Source organism: Blennius ocellaris (assembly GCF_963422515.1).
Source record: "Blennius ocellaris genome assembly, chromosome: 5".
Classification (NCBI taxonomy): domain Eukaryota; kingdom Metazoa; phylum Chordata; class Actinopteri; order Blenniiformes; family Blenniidae; genus Blennius; species Blennius ocellaris.
The window spans coordinates 15958187-15978568 of NC_137654.1; the positions used below are offsets into that span (position 1 = coordinate 15958187).

Consider the following 20382-nt stretch of genomic DNA (forward strand, 5'->3'; position numbering starts at 1 on the left):
GTGCAAGCATGCCTGTGACTAACTTTTTTTCCCACCACATTTACAACAAATATACAGTTGAGTCTGCTGCCAAGTTTAGAACTCATTATCTCATCCTGGCGTCTGCTCTCCATGTGCGCACGCACAAGGGCAAAGGGGGGAAGCGGGAACTGTTGCTTTGGGGGAAATGGGTTAACAGGAGGCACTTTGAGAAAGGGGTGTGGAAAAAGCAGCGGCGGCTGCAGGAGCGGGGGCATATAAAGAGAAACAGAACACAAGCCAGGCTTTATCCTTCTCGTCTGTCCCGCTCACTCAGACCTCACAGGAAACCTCCAGCTCCCTCGACCCTCACGCTCACCTTCACGTCCCACATTTTTCACTTTCACAGTCCGGCTGGTTGCGCTGTGTCCCACCACAGAAGATGGCTACATCCAACTGGGGAATGAATGGGCTCTGGAGGAGGATGGCTGGAGTGTTGGTGCTCTGTACGCTATTGCTTAGCAGTGAGTATACTTTAATAATTAAGTATAACATCTACTTTAGAGAGTTAGTTTTTTTTCTTTTCTATAAATTATCATTCAGACAATCCAAGTATTCCAACTTAGATTTTGGTTGTTTTTGATGTTTTATAATATTGCACAGTGATACGCCGGGATTAATGTTGTATTTTTGCATCTTACTCATTTGTTTTATGAGTTGTGCCTTGAGGTTGAGATGCAGACAGGCATAGTTAGCGGTGGGCTGGCTGGAGACACAAAGGCCCTGCTCTGTAGTGGAAAATGCTGTTAAGAATCATTAAGGTTTACATCCTGCAGTGCATCTGGGTGGGGCTACCTTGTGCACGATTAAGTGCAAAACAGTTAAAGCCACACACGTAGTCTTGAATATACATCTATGTTTTCTTTTATATCTGTTCCAAAAGAAATATGATGTATAAAGTTAGCTTTGAAATGTTCTATAAGTGCGAGCTCCATGTGTGCTACATATGACAAATGTGACCACATAACACGTGTATTCAAGACAGGGCAAAGATACTTGACTGGACTGTGTTCCTCCAATCCAAACAGTAGTTGTGTATGTGCTTGTGTGACTGAAATGATGTGGATGTGTGTGGACTCACTGGCCAGTCCACTCCAATTCAGTCTGAGGCCTGATGCTAATTGCAGGGCGATGTATGGCTTGGATAGTGTTGCTGCCTCTCTGGTTGAAAAGCAGGACTACTTGTAGTCCGGCCCACTGGAAAGACTTCTTAAGAGCTGATGTGTCCCCTTGTAAGGGCACAGGGGCGGGGATTGTTTACAGTGACCTTGAGAAGACGAGGAGGAGTATTCCCCGCTGATGAAAATAACTACAGGTTTACTTTAAAAGGAGAAACTATGTGGTTGAAGAACACGTTCATAGTTTGTACAATCAAAAGGCATGTCTCATACTGTTTGCTTCAGCAGCTTCGCAGATGGTAATTAGATTTACATGAAAATCTTATTACGTAGAGAACTCCCTGTCAAACCAAACCACCTTTTTTATTACATGGAGTAATCTCACTAATCATAAATTTACCTTCAGGGGATTTTTTTTTCTTCATTCAGGCAGCAAAATACATTTTGCTATGAAAAAAGGAATAAAAAATTATTACATTTAATGAAGAGCAACAATAAAGTGAAATATCTGCCTATATATACAGGGTGTGTCGTGGGGTGGGGGTGGGGGGTGGCGTATATATGTAGATATGGTAGATATATACTGACGCATTGATAGATACTCTATATATGACATGACTTTGATATAGATACTGATATTATCCTAACAGTTAATTATAGTCAGGCTTCGTAATTAAAATAAAATGGAATTAACTCATTATGCTGTTAACCACTCCTTACTCATGCTGCTGTGCTAACATTCTTTTGCCCTTGTATGTCACATACCACCTATAGAGACGAATTGATATAGTTAATTTAGATTAACTATTCAATTCCTTTTGATTAAAATGTACACAAACATCACATTTGATAGTTTTGATCCACTGTGTTAGTTTTTAGCTGACTGCCTCTGATTTCTACATTCAGAATGTCACAAGGGTGTCTTCTCGACTCAGCTGACCCACCCTCAGTCCATTACCACATCCAACAGCAGCCCTGCGATATTATAGACCTTACATGTTGTTGACACTTGTGTCCAACTGGCGTTAGGGTGTGACTTTGCAGAGGCTCGGTCACATATGGCACAGAAAAAACTAAATAAGAAATCCCTTAGATAGTTAAATACATGTATGGAGATATTGTGCCTTCCTTCTAATAGTTCTACCATTTTGTGGTGATCGTTTGAGTGCTCAAGTGGCTATTTCAGTTTTTATTGTCACGCAGTTTACACAGCTTTCACCAGCAGCAGCAGCAGCAGCAAAAGGACTTTCTGTGTCCTTACTGACTTCTGTTCACAGTATGGGCTTATGTGAAAGGAGCGGTATATGTGTCAGAGGCTTGACCCCGTGACGTCAATGCCACATTGAGAGACGCAGACAGTTTTAATGTTTCAGGCTTCATGATGGTTTTTATGGCCTACATCAAGAAGTCCCTTTGTCACGTCGCTGAACACTGGCTCGCATTATGAGAGTTTTGTGGATCAGGAAGTTCAATCAGTGCTACATAGGATTTAGAGCCCAATTAAGTAGAACGAGCAAGTTGGCATGTGTAAAAAAAACAGAAGGAAGAAGAGAATATTTAAAAAGAAAAACATTGAAACCTTCTCTGAGGTTTATGAACTTGAGAAAATAGTTTGCTAATGTTACTAAATCCTTGGATCGTCCTCTCATTCTGACATAGAGTTACAAATAATCCCAGAGTGGACACTGTTGGTGATATCATGGATTCCTGTCATTAAGAGGACCAAATACGCATCATGAAAGTTATACACATGTAGCCACATTTCCTTCAAATCTCCAAAGGTGAGGCAAGTACAGTCATAAAATCAGTAGTTAAGTATGTTAAACAATGAAACGGGAGCTGCTTGTAAACAATTAGTGCAATGTGCGACCAATTATGACCATGCATGACACTTCTGCATCAGATTTCTCATAATTAAATGAACATGATTTTGTCTTAGTCCTTTGCTTTATCAAAGCATCTTTTATTCTCAAAAGCTTGAAAACATTTGAAGGATCATGAAGCTGAAAGCTAGTGGCATGTGTGTGATGGTTTAGGGAGGCCATTTCCAGAATTATTTCCCCCCTTTTTATTGAAACACACAATTGTAAAAGTGAATTTATTGTAAATAGTGAAGAGGCAAGATAAATAGGTCTTAGGCCAAAATAGTACTGTAACAGTTATGGCATCTGCAGGCTTTATTTAAAGACATAAAACTTGCTTTTCATTGAGAACGGATGCTAACAACCTTCAATAATGGCTAATAATAATAATTGCAATATGTAAACAACATTAATAGGGAAAAAAATTTTAATCAATGGGGGGGGTCTAAAAGTGATTCAAGCTCAAGCTAAAGAAGGTGTTTGTTTAAATTTATTAGGACTTTTCATCCATATTAGGAACATAAAAGTAAAAAATGATCAAACAACACAAGAGCTAAAGGTTGAGTGCATTTTAGATTCTTGATTCCGGCATACATTCGCTTTTGTTCATAAATATTAAAAAAAAGCTTCAATCATCCTGACTCTATGACAAACATAGTTTTCACTCCTGCTTTCCATGGCTGTCATTCACTCATTATGCAGGCGTGCAACTATGTAGCGCTGAACTGGGCATAGACTGCATCGTTGGATGATGTCATTCAACACCTCTTAGAGTTTGGAATAAACTGTCTTTCTCTGTCTCTGTCAAGATCTTCGGGGGAAAACCCAAGCTTTAAATCTGTTCTGGATAAGGGGGAACAACATCTTGTCTCACTTATTTCAGCCTGTCATCCACAATGACTGTTTCTGTTGCTTAGTCAGAGCCTCAGGCAGCACAGAGGAAGCTGTGACAATCGTTGTGAGAATACACCACATCCAAGTAAGATGGATAGAAAATTCCAGATTCGGCATGCATTTGTATTTTAAGGGATTTGCACAGTGGTGCAGTGGTTTGCATTATTGTATCACAGCTCAATTTAGGGCTTGGTGACCTTTCTGTGGTTAAGTATTTCACCCACAATTCAATAACTTATGTTTGAGGTAAATAGGTGGCGGCCAATTATCGTTATAAGCGTGATTGTGTCTAGGTGTCCAGGCCCACAGTCAGCTGGGAGTGATTTCATCCACCTTCAACCCAAAGTTAAAACAAGTGGTCATTGCTCAGAAGATATACAGCATCTTCCTTCGTACATGCTTGAGTTGGCCATGCTGATACGACCAGTTTAAATAGTAATAGTTTGGAAAAAATGCAACATATATTCACATTGAGATACAATACCTCATGTGAGTGTGTACACTCTTTTTACTTTTGTACCAAAGAACAATTAAAAATGACTTCTACTGAAGTTCAGAACTTCTACTTAAGTTGAGAAATATACACAATGTACATTCAAATAAAGGTAATGTGCAAAAATAAAAGTTAAATCTCTCCAACAGAGCAGGACAAGCACACCCGAGAGTGAAAGTCAGCATTGACAGACCGCTACAAACAAAAGATTGAAATGTTGTTTCCCAGACAGCAGATTTGTCCTGCCAACATAAACATAGGCAGAATATTGCCACTCTCTTTCTCATGCCCCTCAGCTATTGACCAGCATTCTTTCGGTCCCAAATTGTGATGGTGAAGTTTGAGTCACGTCATTTGCCGGAGGGTGTGGGTCTTTTATATAAGCCTTGGCAGATAGCGGTCTTATGTCAGGCTAGGGTGTGTGTGTCCACTTGGGCCCTGGAGTCATGGCTGAGGAGCCACGTGAGCTCGCAAAGTAATTAAACCTGGAGCCTGGGTTCTGTCAAGCTGCCAATTAGCTACAGCCATTTCTACATGTGAAACTCGGGTCAGACTGCAGCTGAGATCGTGAAAATATTCAAATAAACTCCGCCTGTCATCAGTGTCCGTTCTGTTACCTCATCTGTACGAAAACCATAGCATGACTAGTTACACTTTACAGCGTCTCCTTCATCTGAATAATTTTTATTTGGAGGCAACTCAATTCCAAAGAAAATATATCAATGATGACAAAACAAAACCACTGTCACCACTAACTAAATGATCACCCAGGAAAAGGAGGAATGGACTTGAAACTGATGTCGAACAACAATATTGACCTTGTGAAACAGTCTTAATGAAAAGCAGAAGCCGTGCTAGCATTCACTCCTTCCTATTCCAATTACTGCCGTTCTGGTGAGCATATTGTTCCTTGTTCCCCTGGCACCCCGCTGTAAGTTTACAGCTGTTGGGTTTTTACCACCATAAAGAAAGGGGGAAAAAAAAATCCTCCTTCTCCCTTTCTCTCATTTTCAATCCCAAAAAGTCTCAACAAAGGCAAGACATTTTCAACATCTAATCAGATGACACCCCCCACCATGTTAATGAACAGGCTCAAGATTAGCATGAAGTCAGAAACATCTAATTCTCATTGAATCTATCTCAGCATTTCTAAAATGGTAATAATGTTTCTCATAAATCCTGATCCAAAGCTAATAAGTCATGCCCAAATCACATAATTTATACTGACTAACCAGACGAGGTGTTTCTTTGTGGGGGGGGGGGGGGGGGACTGCTGACCAGGGGAATAAAATCATTTAATGAGCACTTCCCGTGGCCTTTTAACTGCCAGAATAATGGCTCCTGGTAATTAATGTTCAGTCAATGGCAGGTTGTTGTGAAGGCATACTTCATACATCCTAATTGAAAACACAAGATTGTGTCCTTCAGCTAATTTTTTTTTTTTGAGCTTCTGAGGTTTGGTTGGTCCATTTTGCCTGGTCCCATTTGTTTCTTGAATGAATTAGAATTTAAATATCTCAATAAATAACCAGTGATGGGCTGGCTTTGACCAAAGTCAACTGGAATTTCACAATCTTGAATTGAATGCAGCAGTGTAGAACTGGGATGGGCACGTAGGGTGCAGTAGCAGCTTAAAAGTTATACTGTGAATCATTGAAGTGTTGGGTGATTTTCACACCCAAATATCTGCAAATGCCCATGTAAGTCAACTAAATCACACCCCATGATTCAATCAGTGAACTTAAATTGTGAAATGGAAACAAACTATAAACGAAACACTTTGTTTGGCTCCTGCAGAAGTATTTCTCAACCTTTCTTTCCCAATTTGCATCCTTAACCCCAGTCGTATCAGAACCACATTGTTTCAGGCTATAAGTTTCAATATCCTTTTACAACCGCTTTCCTCACACAGTACGTATTTTAAAACAGCAGCTGGAATCAGTCCATGGACATCTGCTGATGCCGAGTATGAGAGAGAGAGAGAGAGAGAGAGAGAAAGAGAGAGAGAGAGAGTTGCAGCTCGCGTTCACTTTAGGCAGCTGGTGTTTTCAGTTATTTCTAATCCACTAAAAAAATGGATGAACTGTTTTGGAAACACGGGTTTTGAGTTTCAATGGTGTGCTGAAACTATTTTAATGAGTAAATTAGTGGTTGAACATAAACAATGGTCAGCGGCTGCCCATCAGTCATACACTACCTTTTTTTTTTCGGTTGTTGCTTTCTATCTCAAAGCTTTTCTCAGGTCTGCAGCGTTCTTGAATAATATAAAGAAAGTCAAGATATAGCAACACATTCATTCAGGAATATTCAGTTAAGTTCAAATTTCCCATCCAACCAGCACAGTGCAAAGGACAGAGCCTGTGCTGTATCCCCATTCCACTTATTGTGGTTGTAACCCCACTCCAGGAGTGTGCGAGTGTGTGTGTGTCTGGTGGTGTGTTATCTGTAGTCTCAGGCATGTTTGCCTTCGCAGTTTGGAGAGGTCACCGCACTCTGCGTGCTGTGACAGCCACATCCTGTCATAGGATGTACATGGATAGCACTCCTAACCTGTTGTTAATTCCTTTTAAAACATTTTTTTCAAAACTATCTTGTGTTTTGTTTGAAAACACCAGGGGCGTGAGCGCGGTGGAAAAAGTCAACTTTTGCCACCCAACAGTTCAGAAACATAAACAGTTGTCACATTTGGAGACCTGAATGGTTTTGTTCCTAAATATTGTTGTGATTCCTTTTTTTTTTTAAAGTTATCAAACACGAAGGAAGTCAATTGTTGGGCCTTTAATGGTTTTGGTGTGTATTTTTCTTTTCTTATTTCAGTTTCAAGAGTCAGAGTAGCAATCCCACAGAACAGCAAGAAAATTCCCTGATGGAGTTTGCAGGTTCTCCCAAAAACATGCAAGAAATTATGACTATAATTGCTGGCAGGTGTGGATGTGACTGTGTTTAGTGGTCTGTTTAGTCTGTGTATGTTTCTGTGATGGACCTGGACAGGCTGTACTGGTCAGCTAAGATCGACTTCAATGTCTCCTGGAAATCCTAAGTTAGAGAAAGTGATATTGAAGATGGATGGATGTCAAATAGTCATATTGTACTGTTGATACGTAACCATTCTACTGGTAATGCTTGCATTTTCTAAAACAAACAAACTATTGTTTAATTTGACAGTTACAAAAGTATAGATGCACAAAACAAAACAAAAAACGATGTGCATTCTGTTTTCTGCTTAACTAAGAGAAAACATGCTCATAAACCTGGTCTCTGTTGCTATACAGTTTTTCCTGGAGGATTTATGGGCCCAAATGAATTCCAAGTCTAAGCTCAAGTAGCATTTCTCTTAACAAAGAGTGGGACTGCAAAGCAGCGAGTGGAGACTTTGGGGTCCTAACATCTGGAAAAGTAATGGAGGCAGGGTGGGGCTCATTATGACATCCAAGGTGTTGTCTCCGGAGTCTGGGTGGAGGTCAAGTCCAACTCCCAAGATTTAGGGCTGAGGCTCCTTCTCCTTTCTCATGATGTTACTGATTTCGTAGCTCAGCACATATGCAGGGAGGGGGGGCTCCCTAAGGAGACTCACCGCAGCTGCACCACACATCCCCCCTTATCCAGGCCTCCTCCCCAGTCTCCCCAGGGAGGAAGCAGGCCTCATCCTCAAATACCATAAAGTAAAGAACTGCTGTCCCCTGCTCAAACTCTCTGGCTGCAGCCCTTTAATGGGGTGTGACACTTTGTTTTTTTGCTGAAGTTTCTTTTTTGTCTTTATCCCAAATTCAATAGCGCAAATGGCAATTTTAAATAACAGCTGCAGATTAGGGGAAGATTGTAAAAAGCAAGTGAGACAGCAGCATCATAGAAAGCAGTTACCATAAGACCAGATAGCACCACTCAAAACAAACCTAAACTCGTAACACAATCACAAACACATGGCAGGGCTTGACATGAAGGATTTTGAGTACAAAATCCAACAAGTACACATGCATAATCAAATAGGTTATATTGAGGAAATGTGCTTGATGCTCAAAAAAAACCTTGGAAAGTACTTAGAAGGAAAAGTAAAAGGAAGAGGGGTAAAAAGGCTTCATGATACACTTCATGATAATCAGACAAAGCTTCACCAGACACCTTCAGTTTCTACACTCTCCTGAAGTTAAACCAGACACCTTCTGTCTCTCCTGAAGTTAAACCAGAATGAGCGCTGTTGCTTCGGGACATTCAGAGGCATAAGACCACTCGTAGCATCCAGTTCACCTCACACAACCATGTTGGCGTTCCACAAAGCTAACAATCCAATGTTAGCTTCCAAACTTATTTACACTGTGACAGGAGAAATTTGCAGCCAGTAATAATGCGAAACGTCATCACAGCCAATCATAATGTGCATTGCCATCGGCAAGCGCAGGTGCAAGCCCCACCCTGGACCGATCTGGTAGCTCAGGTGCATGCGTAAGCCCCGCCCCGGACAGATCTGGTAGCCCGGACAGTTCTGGTACCTACGCTGGAACTGAAGAATTCAAAATGGCGGGCAAGGAGGAGTTTCCCCGACGACGCAATTCGACGGATTCCGGAGGAATTACCCGACGCTATCCAATCAAAATGCATGTTTTCCAGGAAAGACGCAGTGCGTCACTGACCAGAATGGGGAAAACGAATCGGGAAGAAAATAGTGGCCGCAATTGGCGTCAAGCGTTCACAAAAGAATCTCGTGATCGGTTGGCAATACCAAGTGATTTTTGCCTAAAATTTTTTTAAATATTGCCAAAAAAAAAACAAACACTAGCCTGTTTGGACAAGCTGGGTTGACGATTCACGTGCATGAGCAAAGCTTTTACAAGCCCCGGACATTCAGGCAGCCTTAATGTCGAGCCCTGCATGGATATCATCTTTGTGGTTGAAGTCACTTGTAAGGCATTTTGTGCAGTCTCTAAATGACCCTTGTTTCAGGAATGAGCTAAAGGAAGAATCTTACGCTAATGATATGAGCGTTTAAGAGCTTTAAATTGCTAAAGAAAATCAATCCAAAATTAAACAAAAGCAGGTGACAGTAGTGCATGATGTTCAGGTCAAAATGCAGTATATAGCTTTGGCACTTATACACTTTTCTTCTACATTGCATTATCCAACTTCACTGCACATGGAGCCAATCAAAGCTGACTGGGCCAAGGCAGAGTAAAACCTGGGCAGTCCATCACGAAGCAAACACAGAGACACACTTGCATTCACACCTACAGTTGATCTTAGAGTCATTAATGAACCACAAATGCAGGTTTGTACTGTGGGAAGAAACCCAGAGAAAACTTATAAACACACAGGGGAGAACAAACCCAGAAAAGGCTCACTTTAAAGTGAAAATTCTCACCATCACCAATGTTCAGCCCAGTTAAAACAATATGAAACTCAATACATTTCCTAACTTGTAGACGTTTCAAATGGGTAAAACATATGTTCTCTCTTGTTTTTGACTGATGAATGCAATGCCCCTGAAGAGAACTCGGCTGTCTGCTATCTCTCTATATCGTAAGATCATTCATGAGAATGTGTTGAGAATATTCTGCATATTCCCCTATGAGGAAAAGAAGTAAAAGTAGGTTGTCTGGAAATAAATCCAGCCAAATGTAAAAAATAAATAAATAAATAAAATAAAATGACAAAAAAAAACAAAAAACATTCTGGTTTCAATAACACTTAAAGCATGGATGCTGTTGATCAGACATGCCCAACTCTCTCCACCATTTCAATGTTGCTTACATTTGATTCTTTGTGTCAGCCTTAAATCAAATACATCGAACAATGACGCACAAAGGTGTCAGTATTTTTCTTTTCTTACTTTAATCTGTTTCTCCGTATAATCCCTCACAATTTGCTGTGATGTTCTTGACATTCTCCAGAGAGTCTTCGATGGTTTTATTTTTGGACTTGATATTTATGGCGGTCACAGTATGACTGTATGAAGCAGTTTTTAAAGGTCGCTGGTGTTTAAAGTGAAACATACGAGTTGCAACTGTGCCTGCCAGCTCTGTTGCTGTGACACACAATAGCAAGTGTGGCGGTCCTGTGAATCTCTATAAACAGAATAGCATCTTGAAAAAGTGCCTATTTAGTGCACGTGTAATGTCGATGCACAAGAAACTTCTTAAAATGTGCTTTGCCCTGTGTTATAGTTTTTCTTGCTTTGTCAAGCCAAAAGTAGTCTTTCAAATGTCAGTCACTATTCAGAGATCGCAGTCTCTCCTCTCTTTAACCGATGATTTAGGTCTTTACATCAGGCAGACATGGCTGCACACGTCGTCAAATCTGGAACACCCAGGTGAAAAAGCTTTAAGGAGGACAGCTCGGGCAAGAAAATCCACTTGATGAAGTCCAGCAGTGAAATGAGGAGTGAAGGGCGAGATTTACTTGAACTTAGGGGTTACGTAATCTCCGGTCTTGGCCTTTATGCTCTATGAACCCTTCCCAGACACTTCAGAGGTTATGTTTATGAAGTAGAAGTGCTCTGCATGTTTCCCTGTGTTTGTGTTGAGACTAGAGGTCCTACAGACTTCATGTTGATACTGAGGGGCCGGACTGGAAATGCTGTGAGATTTTTCACACAGCTGTCTGAGGCCTCTGTGTCCACAGTGGGAGAGCGCTACTGTGTGCATAACGTTTCAACATGTAAACATTAATGCACTAACCGTTATTCTTATACAATATTTTAAGGGCAATCAAAAAGCTTTAAATCATGACTAATCACCTGTGTGCACCTTACTGAAAACTAGTTCTTGATTATATTTTAGCTGTAAATGTAAATTATTTAATTATCTTTACTTTTACTTGTCTCCATCAAGTAGGATGTCTTATTAAGTTATATAAATGGTGGTGCTCCTGCAGTCAGCAGCTCAATAATCTGAATGTGATCAGTTCTAAAACAAAACAGATTTGTGAACAAAAGAGATAAACTACAGTATCAACATGCAGCTCTTATAAAGAGAAGCTAATGGTTATGTGATGGTCATTTGAAATAGCTGGATGGATAGTAATGATAATGCTACTTAGAGTGGGACATCTTTCGTGTCACTGTGAGGAGGACTGAGTCAGTCCAGGAATGAACAAGATGCTCCTCCACAAGAAAAACAAAGTGTAGGAAAATAGTAATCATTAGGAATGTAGGTTTGCTTCCCACAAAGTTAAAAGTGGATTTGCAAGCAGAATACATTGACAGCAGCTCTATAACTCTTTTCACATGCATCAGGGAAAATGAGCACACTGAAACTTTAATAAGTGTACATGTACAGTGTTACATGACATAATTCAACACGATGGCATTTGTGCAACAACTCAATGAATTATTTCTTAGTAGTGTACAGAGTGATAAACAACCCTTCTTCATTTGCTTAACCTATGAAGTTACCTTACAAAAAAAGCTGTATTTTCAAGTGTAGAAGAAAACTCTATTGATCATATCGTAATATAAACTTATATGGATAACCATTTGTGTAGCTCATAGTGATTAGTTAAAGGCTCTGATTGCACAGTAAAACATTAGCCAGTTGAAATTGATTTGACCAGGTTTGAAGATCTAATAAGGAGTTTTTGTTTTTTTAAAAGGCAGGGAACAAGCTGATGTCGCATAGCTTGGTCTTCAGCGCTGGCTATGTCATGGCCAGCTGAGGGGGAGAAATTGAAGTAATACTTGTTTTCGTTTGGTTTGTTTACAGTCCAAAATAATGTTGAGCTTTTTTCCAGACTGTGCAAAAGGCACTTGTGTTTACAGGAGGGCAAACACATGATAAACAACTACTTTTCACATGTACCGGTAAGTGTATTTGATAATGAACTAAGTGACCACAGAGGTGCACCAAACACAGATTTCCTCTGATCTATGCTATTTACACGCTGTGTTTTTTTTTCACATAGAGAAAAGTGTTGACACTGACATAGCTTGGTTGTGGTAGAGGAATTACATTTTATTGCCTTTATAGGCATGGTGACTCCTGATATTTATGCTACTTGACTGAAACTAGAGGAAATTCTGCATCTCTGACCGCCAAAATGAAGTACTGGTGTTCAAACACTTAATTATGAAGCATTATATGAATCTATCACTGGATTTCATTCTTAAAAAAAGAACTAAGCCACTGCCTGACAAGTATTTGTTGACACAACATTAACTTGGGAAATAGTTTACTACTCATTTTTGTTTTTATTTTTTTTTATTTTAAACTACCTTCTTTAATCAAAGAAAGATCTTTTTCCTAGGAGATGAATACACAGCTCGAAGGTCAGAACGGTTAGACTGAGCTGTTCAGTGAAATCTGTTGCATACAGTGTAAATCAGCCCATATGCTTATTCTAATTAGTGCCCTTGAGAGCACATGCCAAATTGGTTTGGCATCTTGGAGTTGGATGTGAGGTTTGACTTGCCCGGACAAGCTGTTCATACCAACCCTCTGCCCTGATCTTATCCCCGCGAAGAGTTTTACTGAGCACATTTTACATATCACATATCTTTACACATGAAGATTATATAAGTGAGCTTTCATCAAAATCTAAGGAGCTATTTGTTATTATTGTTACTTGAACCAAATTGATCTTTGCAGTATATGAAATGCATTTATTTAAAACAGTTGTGATCCTCCTCTGGGTTATTTTCTGCAGGCCATTAGCAAATAAAGTCAGACATAAGCAAACACTATGTAGCCGAAATGAGAACGTAAGTTGTGGCGCACTTACAAACATACTGCTGTTTTGTTTACATGGTGGACATACTGCTCCTTCTATAGCTCACTTGAGATCACAGATGACAAGCCTTGACAAATAAACTGCACGAGAAGAAGAAAAAACACACATCTGTCTGTTAACAAAATAAATGTTTGTATCAGTATATTTACTGATTTTGTGTTAACACAGACTATGAAGTATGGGAGCAACTGGGGTACTTTAGTTACCAATTGCTACAATTTACATAACAATTTGTACGCTACTCATTCTTAGTCAGTGGTAATTACGCTAAATATCAGTCGTTCTAATATTTATTTATGGCAACCTGTTATTTTATTTTAATCTCATGTCTGCAATGAATATAATCTAAAAATATGGTGCTTGCTGTATATTTATCCTAACTTCAACAACAAGCTCATTCGTACTGTCTATTTGAAGCCACTAGATGACAATATGGCGCTGCATCAGACTATGCATACCATAGTAAAACATTAATCTTGTAATCAATGTGAAAATATGATGAGGTATGTTTAAAAAAAATAATATGAATAAACATTGTTTAAGCTGCTCTCTCTCACTCTTCTAATCTTTGCAGGTCACGTGAGCTGTCAAGATGATGCCACAGACGCCCCAGATTCACCTGCTGGAGGCACAACTCCTGGTATACAAACTGCTACATGGGTGTAACTTAAATGGGATTTCTGATTTTCTTATTTCCTAAGCTATGTTGCTCTTTATGAATGTGGCGAGTGACAAAGCTTTGTCTGTGGATTTCAGCTCCAGATGCTGCAGACTCAGCTGCCACCGCAGGAGCCACTGGTGCCCCGGATGCTGCACCCACAGGAGATGCTGGAGCTGCTTCTGTTGTCCCTGGAGACGGCTCATTCACTGTTTCCATTCTGAACATTGGCTCCCAGGATGGAGATACTACAGCGACCACCGCTGGACCAGATGTTGGAGACGTGGCTGGAGCTGCTGTTGTCCTAAACGACGACTCCAATTCTGGGGAAAATGCTGGAGTAAGTACAGAATCTCTGAAAGAGCTACTGCAGATGTTTCATCACAATGGCAGACAAGATCAAAGTCACTTTGATGATTACAAACTACTTCTCCAGGTGCAACTTAAATATTTTATAGCAAATAATAGAAATTCCCACTAAAATAACATTGTGTCTACCAACACGTTCATAAAACCCTATTTACATCAATCTGCTTGTAACAATACCCTTCCTGTTCCCTGCCAACTGTATGAAGTGTCTCAACCAAACTCTGAAATGATTGTCATGCAGCCTGCATTTAACACCACTGTGAAATAAGAGAGGTGAACTCAGGTGGCACTTTGCCTTTATCAGGCCCCCTGCACCTTGTGTCCAGAGGAAGTGGTTAACCTAACGTAGATGGAAGCAGATGGCTGCAGTGCAACAGCTACGGTTGGAAATGTGGCCCCGATAAAGGCGGATCTCTTCTCAGACATTCCTCAGCCATTATAAATCGTGAGACTGTGTTCTTGGCGGGAGACAAATGAAGCGGAGGGGGTGATGTGTCCTCTCTTGCTCTGGGGTCCCTGAGCCACGCGGGTGTGGTTTTATTTTCCAGGCCTTTCATTTTGCAGATAGCCTTCAAGACACACAATGTTTTTGTAAGTTTTATCCCAAATGTGACTGGGTCTGGGCGGAACATTTACAGCACTTCAAACTCTTGTCATCTCAGCTAATAATTACATGTTTCTGCATTCTGTTAAATTAACCGTTCAGTTTTGAAGATGTCCCAATGCCTAACAAACATTTAAGTGTCTGTATCAATGTGCATTTGTCATTTGGTCCATTGCTATTATTATTACTTATTTTCTTCATGTAAAGTGCATTAGAAATGAAAATTATTATTATCATCATCATCATCATCATCATTATTATTATTATTATACATCCAGGGACCATCTGCAGAAGTTATTTGCCCAACTGAATTTGAATCTTAACATGTGCCAAAAGCCTGGGCCAATTTATAATGAAGACAACATTTTGTTTCTTGTATGTTCTTATGTATGATGATCTGTAAAAAGTTTATATACATATTATTTAGACTTCTGAGTACGGTTGTCTTCCGAAATATTATGTTATCTGCTAAAAAGTAGCCGAAATATGACTTTTGTGATTCGTTTGGGTATTTCATTTTTGGTTGTTTTGGGGGGGTTTTGCATTAGTTTTAGTTGAAAAGTGTGAATCATTAAATATGACATCAAAAGAGCACATTATCTTGCACCTGCAGGAGAAAAAAATAAAAAGAATTCAATAGAAAATACAACTTTTAGAAGTGAACGAAATGTATCAATTAAATGGGTAAAAGTGTCTTTTGAAGTTATTCAATCTATATCAACAAAGACTGTATTTTGGATTTCCATGTGGTTAGATCACTGGTTCCAATACAGCGTATATGCAGGGGTGCCAAATATGCAGCCTGTAGGCCAAAACCAGCTTAACAGAGAATGAGATCTGGCCTGCAGAATGACCTTCCTTGCAAAGCAAAGTATAGAAAGAAAAAAAAAAAAAACTAAACTAAATAATAAGAGATTACTGATTAAAGGTCTGATCCAATTTGTTCTTTGAGCTTTGCAGTCGTCGTAAATATAACAAAACACTGAGCTCCAGAACTGAACAGCAGATGGCAGCAATGAGTGAGAGATCAGACATTTTGCTGTATTAAGCAAAAAGAAATAAGATGATTTAAATTTTGAAATTTGCCTACATTTTTATGTTGTTTTTTTTCCATTTTGTAATATCAGTTTTACAATGTTGACTCTTTCAGAATGTGCCTCAGCTGCTCTGCAAAGAAACAAATGGGAACTTTGCAATTGCCATTATTTAAATATTATTATAAACGGCCATCCCCGCTTAAAGTTTAAGTTTGACTCTACCACCGTCATCACATTGACAGCTCAGATTGTATGTTTCGATTGTGAACTGAATTGTGGAGCTGACTTCAAATACTTCCATTTCCTTTTTGATTTTGAAGTTTAAATTTGCCACACATGCACCTTTTTCTGGCCTTGCCCTCACCTCTCCTCCATCACTCTAGCAGAAAGACACGACCGGTGACGACGCCGATTCCTCATCATCATCATCAGGCTCCTCTGTGTTTGTGGGAATACTGGTCAGTGGCCTGCTTGCTGCCCTTGCAATCACCATCGGCTACTTCAAATGCCAGCGCAGGCCAGAGAAGAAGGCAGTGAGGCTGGTGAGCAAATGTTTCTATACATCCTATCAAAAATGGATAAAGCACATGGTCAGTAATTCATTGCAGTCATTTGCTCATTTTAAATCGACTTTACGCGTGACCTTCGAGTACTCATTCTAAATACACATCTTTGCGAATATCTGCAATCACAGGCCTCATTATGGGTCCCTGAAGACCTTGAATAGATTTCCTGGGGTAAGGTTCGTGCTGTACACAGTATCTGAAATCAAAACAGCACCATTTCCCTTTGAATCGATGTGTGCCAGTGTTTTAATTAGGGAATGTTGCTGGCCAGTCATCAGAGAGAATAGGCAGAGAAAGAAAGAGCGGGCCTCATCCAGAGACCCACGCCCGGCTTTATTCATCTGCACAGCACGCTGTTTTCATTTACGAGCCAGACACAGCTGTTTCTCGGCACCACTCACAACATGACATGATAGAGACCACAGGCAAGGGTGTGTTTGTTAGAAATACTGGAAAGGTGTGATATGTTACACAATACATCTGTATGTCTCTAACTGCATGTCTGTGTTCAAAGAAATACATTCAATTCTGTCTTTTGAATTCCAAAAGAAGTTGGGACTCCGTCTAATTTGTAAACAAAACTGGATGCATTGATTTGTAAATCTAATAAATACAACTTTCATTCCGTGGCAGTGTAGTGTACAAGCAACGTATAACTCAACAGGCTGCTCAGTACTTTAACTTTGTACAGGGCACTTATCAAATGAGTTTTGAGAATGAAGAATTGCCACCCTCAGATTTTATGGGCCTTTTTTGTGGCTTTTTAAAACGAATGAAAATACCACTTTAGGCCATTAACATGCAATAAAATCAGCTTGAAAGTGTAACAACTGACCCCTCATCTCATAAGTCCTTGCTAGAAATTAAAAGTGTTATGCTATGCATTTCTTTTGGTATTTTATTTATTTATTTGTTACGAAGACATTTCGAATGTCAAACTTTTCTCATAATCACAGACCACATGATGAGAAATATTGGAATTACTTTGAACATTTTTACAGTTTTAACACCCGTCTCTTCCGTGATCGTCAATTAACGACTGGTATTAAACAAGGAAAGGTGATAGAAAAGGTTGATGATCCGTTCATCAGTTTGACGATATCCCCAAAACGTTGTGATATGGTGTTGGCGTCTTGCTTAAGGACCCACAGTCGTGACATGTTTGTTGTGAGAATTGAACTTGTGAGCCCCTCATCCCAAGTCCCACTTCTCCAACTAATAGGTCACCAATGCCCCTAAATATCATAATGTGAAATGTGTAAATGAAGACTGTACTGCCACGGAAATGTAATTTTGTGCTAATATATGAGATGAGATATGATATATGAGCTCATAAAGCGCATAAACAAATATTTGTTGTACAATAAAACATAGAAAGCATATCAAATGTCAAAACCCACTTGCACAATCCCCCCATAGTTGAGACAGGGCCAACGTTTACCACAGTTTCACATCCACTCTTCTGGTAACAACTTTGTGTCTTAGAAGTTTTGAGTTGTTTTTGTCTCTGTTTTGTCTGACGGAAGCTGCGAGATGTTCGCTGGGCTTCAGTCTTTTTGGAGTTGTTTGTTTTCTTTATTGTAATTCCATAGCAAGACATTTGCAGGCATGAAGCATGTAACGAATGGAGCTTTTGCAGTTCTAGCAAATTATGGGTCTAAAGGATTTCCCTTCATTGCATTCGGTTTTTGTTTGCATTTTACACATCATCCAAACATCCAGATATCCCATGTGTGTTCCTTTCATTTGAATAAATTCATAATTATATAAAATAGAGACGCTTCATAGTCTAACATGCTACTCAAATTCCCTAAGTGCTTAAAATGCATAGTTCCGTTTACATAAGGGTTGATATATTCTGTGATATCGGAATCATTTATAAGGCTATCAAAACAGCCCTTTTGGTTATGTAGCAACCTTAATGAGGTTTCATGAGAAACTGCAGCTCTGTAAGTCTGTAACCTGTAAATAAATTCCAGATGTGACCAGTAATGACGTGCCTGCCTTGTAAATTCATATATTCACTATAGCATAAATAACATATTAAATGGTGAAAGTAAGACATTTTTATATTTCAGCAAATCTTTCAAAAAAAAGTTGGAACACTACCAACATCTATCTTATCTATCGTGATTTGCTGTCCAAACCTTCTCTTTTCTTTAATGAGCTGCTCACTTGTGCTGTATTTGCAGGCAGAGGAGGCCTATCCTGTAGATCAGGACAACCAGGGGAACACTCTTGTGTCTGTGGCTCCTCTCAACCCCCCTCCTGAGACCCCAGAGAAGCCCAGCGCCAATGGGGAGTCTACCGAGCCGGCCAAGACCCAAACTCCTCCTCCCACCAACGGCCACTCCACCGCCAAGGCAGCGGACACCGAGCTGTGAAATAGTCCAAGAATAAATGCAGTCCAGGAGCAACTCTCACAAACATACCCACCCAACACACACACAAATGCACATACATACATACATACACCCACACACTCACACACAGGTATGTGTCAATACACCTCTGAATCCACTCCTTCCTCTCGGACACAGCAAAGTGGACATCAAGGACTAAAACAATGTGATATCCCTACACTCCTGTTTTTACAATCCTCTCGCCTCCTCCTTTTGGCTATGTGCCTCAACAAGCTTCAGGAAAACTAGTCTGATGACGGTAGAGATGACAGAGGTGAATGATGCTGACAATGACGAAGGCTCAGTCCCTGGGCTGTTGACGGCAGCCAGGCTGAAGGCGAGAGGCAGGAGATGGAGTGGAGCTTCGGGTGTGAGGAGAGTGTATTTTCGCATTAATCAGCACTGGCTGCCATGATGACTGGAGCCTCTGGCGCAGCCGAGTCTCTGCATGTCATCTGGTTTAAAGCTCCACAACCCTCCACTAGCAAAACAAAGCATCAGCACATCAATGACATTGTTCCTTTTTGTTTAATGTAAAGCCACAACAGGCCGAGAGGACATGAATCACACTGCCTTGAACTCAGAGAAAAAAAACATCATCTTACGCACGTGTTAACATTTATTTGTGTATGTACTGTGCATGGACTGTATCCATACATGTATTGAAGCTTCTTTTGCTTACTGTACTGTATGTATGTATGTATGTATGTATGCCTGGGAAGGAGGAATGGATGATCACATGTGTGAGTGATTGATGAGTCTGGTTGTGCATGTGAAATTAACCACGAAAAATGTGCACATTTGTATTTAAAAAAACAAAAAAACAAATCGATGGCTCACGAGTTGCGGTTGCTCATTACAGTGAGGCAGATGCACTGTTGCAAATCATAAAGTTTTCTTAAGGAAAGGCGACTGCAAGGATTTCTCCAATAAACCACAATAAACTGAAGTGTGATCTGACAGCCAGCCGCTTTAATACCACCAGTTTTAACTTTTATTGTCCATCCTTTGATAAGTGTTATTCTCATTTCAATATTCTGTATACGATTTACTTTTTTGTTCTACCATGACTTTTTGGTATTGTTTCTAATCATTCTATCATCTATTTTTGCTATCTGTGTGCCAAAGACTATCATGTCATTGCTTAAAAATGTATTTTATGCCACTTTCAATTATTTGATCATGGCCATATTATCAGATATTCAAGGGTTATGGAAGAAAAAAAAGCATTGAGTGGCGCAAGTCTGTGATGTTTGTTTAGTTTGTTTTGGGGTTTTTTGCCTTGTAAATATAAGTAACGTGTTTTTACTGACATACTTGAGAAAATGAAATAATTGGTTTTATATTCGCAAACAGTTTTGATACAAATGGGATGTCTGACATTGATTTCTCATTTTTAATGCGCCTTGGGTCCTTTTTTCACCGCTAACATTCATGACTGTTTGATTTTACAAGCATCCTGCAGATTAAATTGGATTTAACATGAAAGGAAATAAAAAGAAAAGATGAAAACTGAATAGCTTTGTATGCGTGTCATGTTTTTATTCCTTGAAAAACATTGTAAGAGCGAGTCGAAGGGGCCACAGACACATGGAGACGTGCATTTACGCACTTACATACATCTGCGTTCCAACACACATGGAATT

General features: G+C 39.8%; 1 protein-coding gene across 1 annotated transcript; it reads left to right on the plus strand.

The window, feature by feature from the left end:
• The first annotated feature begins 286 nt into the window (after nucleotides 1-286).
• Nucleotides 287-20253, plus strand: cd34 (CD34 molecule). Its single transcript, XM_080497034.1, has 5 exons — nucleotides 287-482; nucleotides 13675-13740; nucleotides 13857-14098; nucleotides 16152-16310; nucleotides 18527-20253. Exons 1-5 carry the CDS (start codon nucleotides 401-403, stop codon nucleotides 18716-18718), a joined length of 741 nt encoding a protein of 246 aa, XP_080353160.1. The 5' UTR covers nucleotides 287-400; the 3' UTR covers nucleotides 18719-20253.
• Nucleotides 20254-20382: the final 129 nt, after the last annotated feature.

Coding starts and splice junctions, on each gene's coding strand:
- cd34 (XM_080497034.1), top strand. CDS start 401: ATGGCTACATCCAACTGGGGAATGAATGGGCTCTGGAGGAGGATGGCT. Junction 13,741..13,856: donor TGCTGGAGGCACAACTCCTG/GTATACAAACTG, acceptor TGTGGATTTCAG/CTCCAGATGCTGCAGACTCA. Junction 16,311..18,526: donor AGAAGAAGGCAGTGAGGCTG/GTGAGCAAATGT, acceptor CTGTATTTGCAG/GCAGAGGAGGCCTATCCTGT.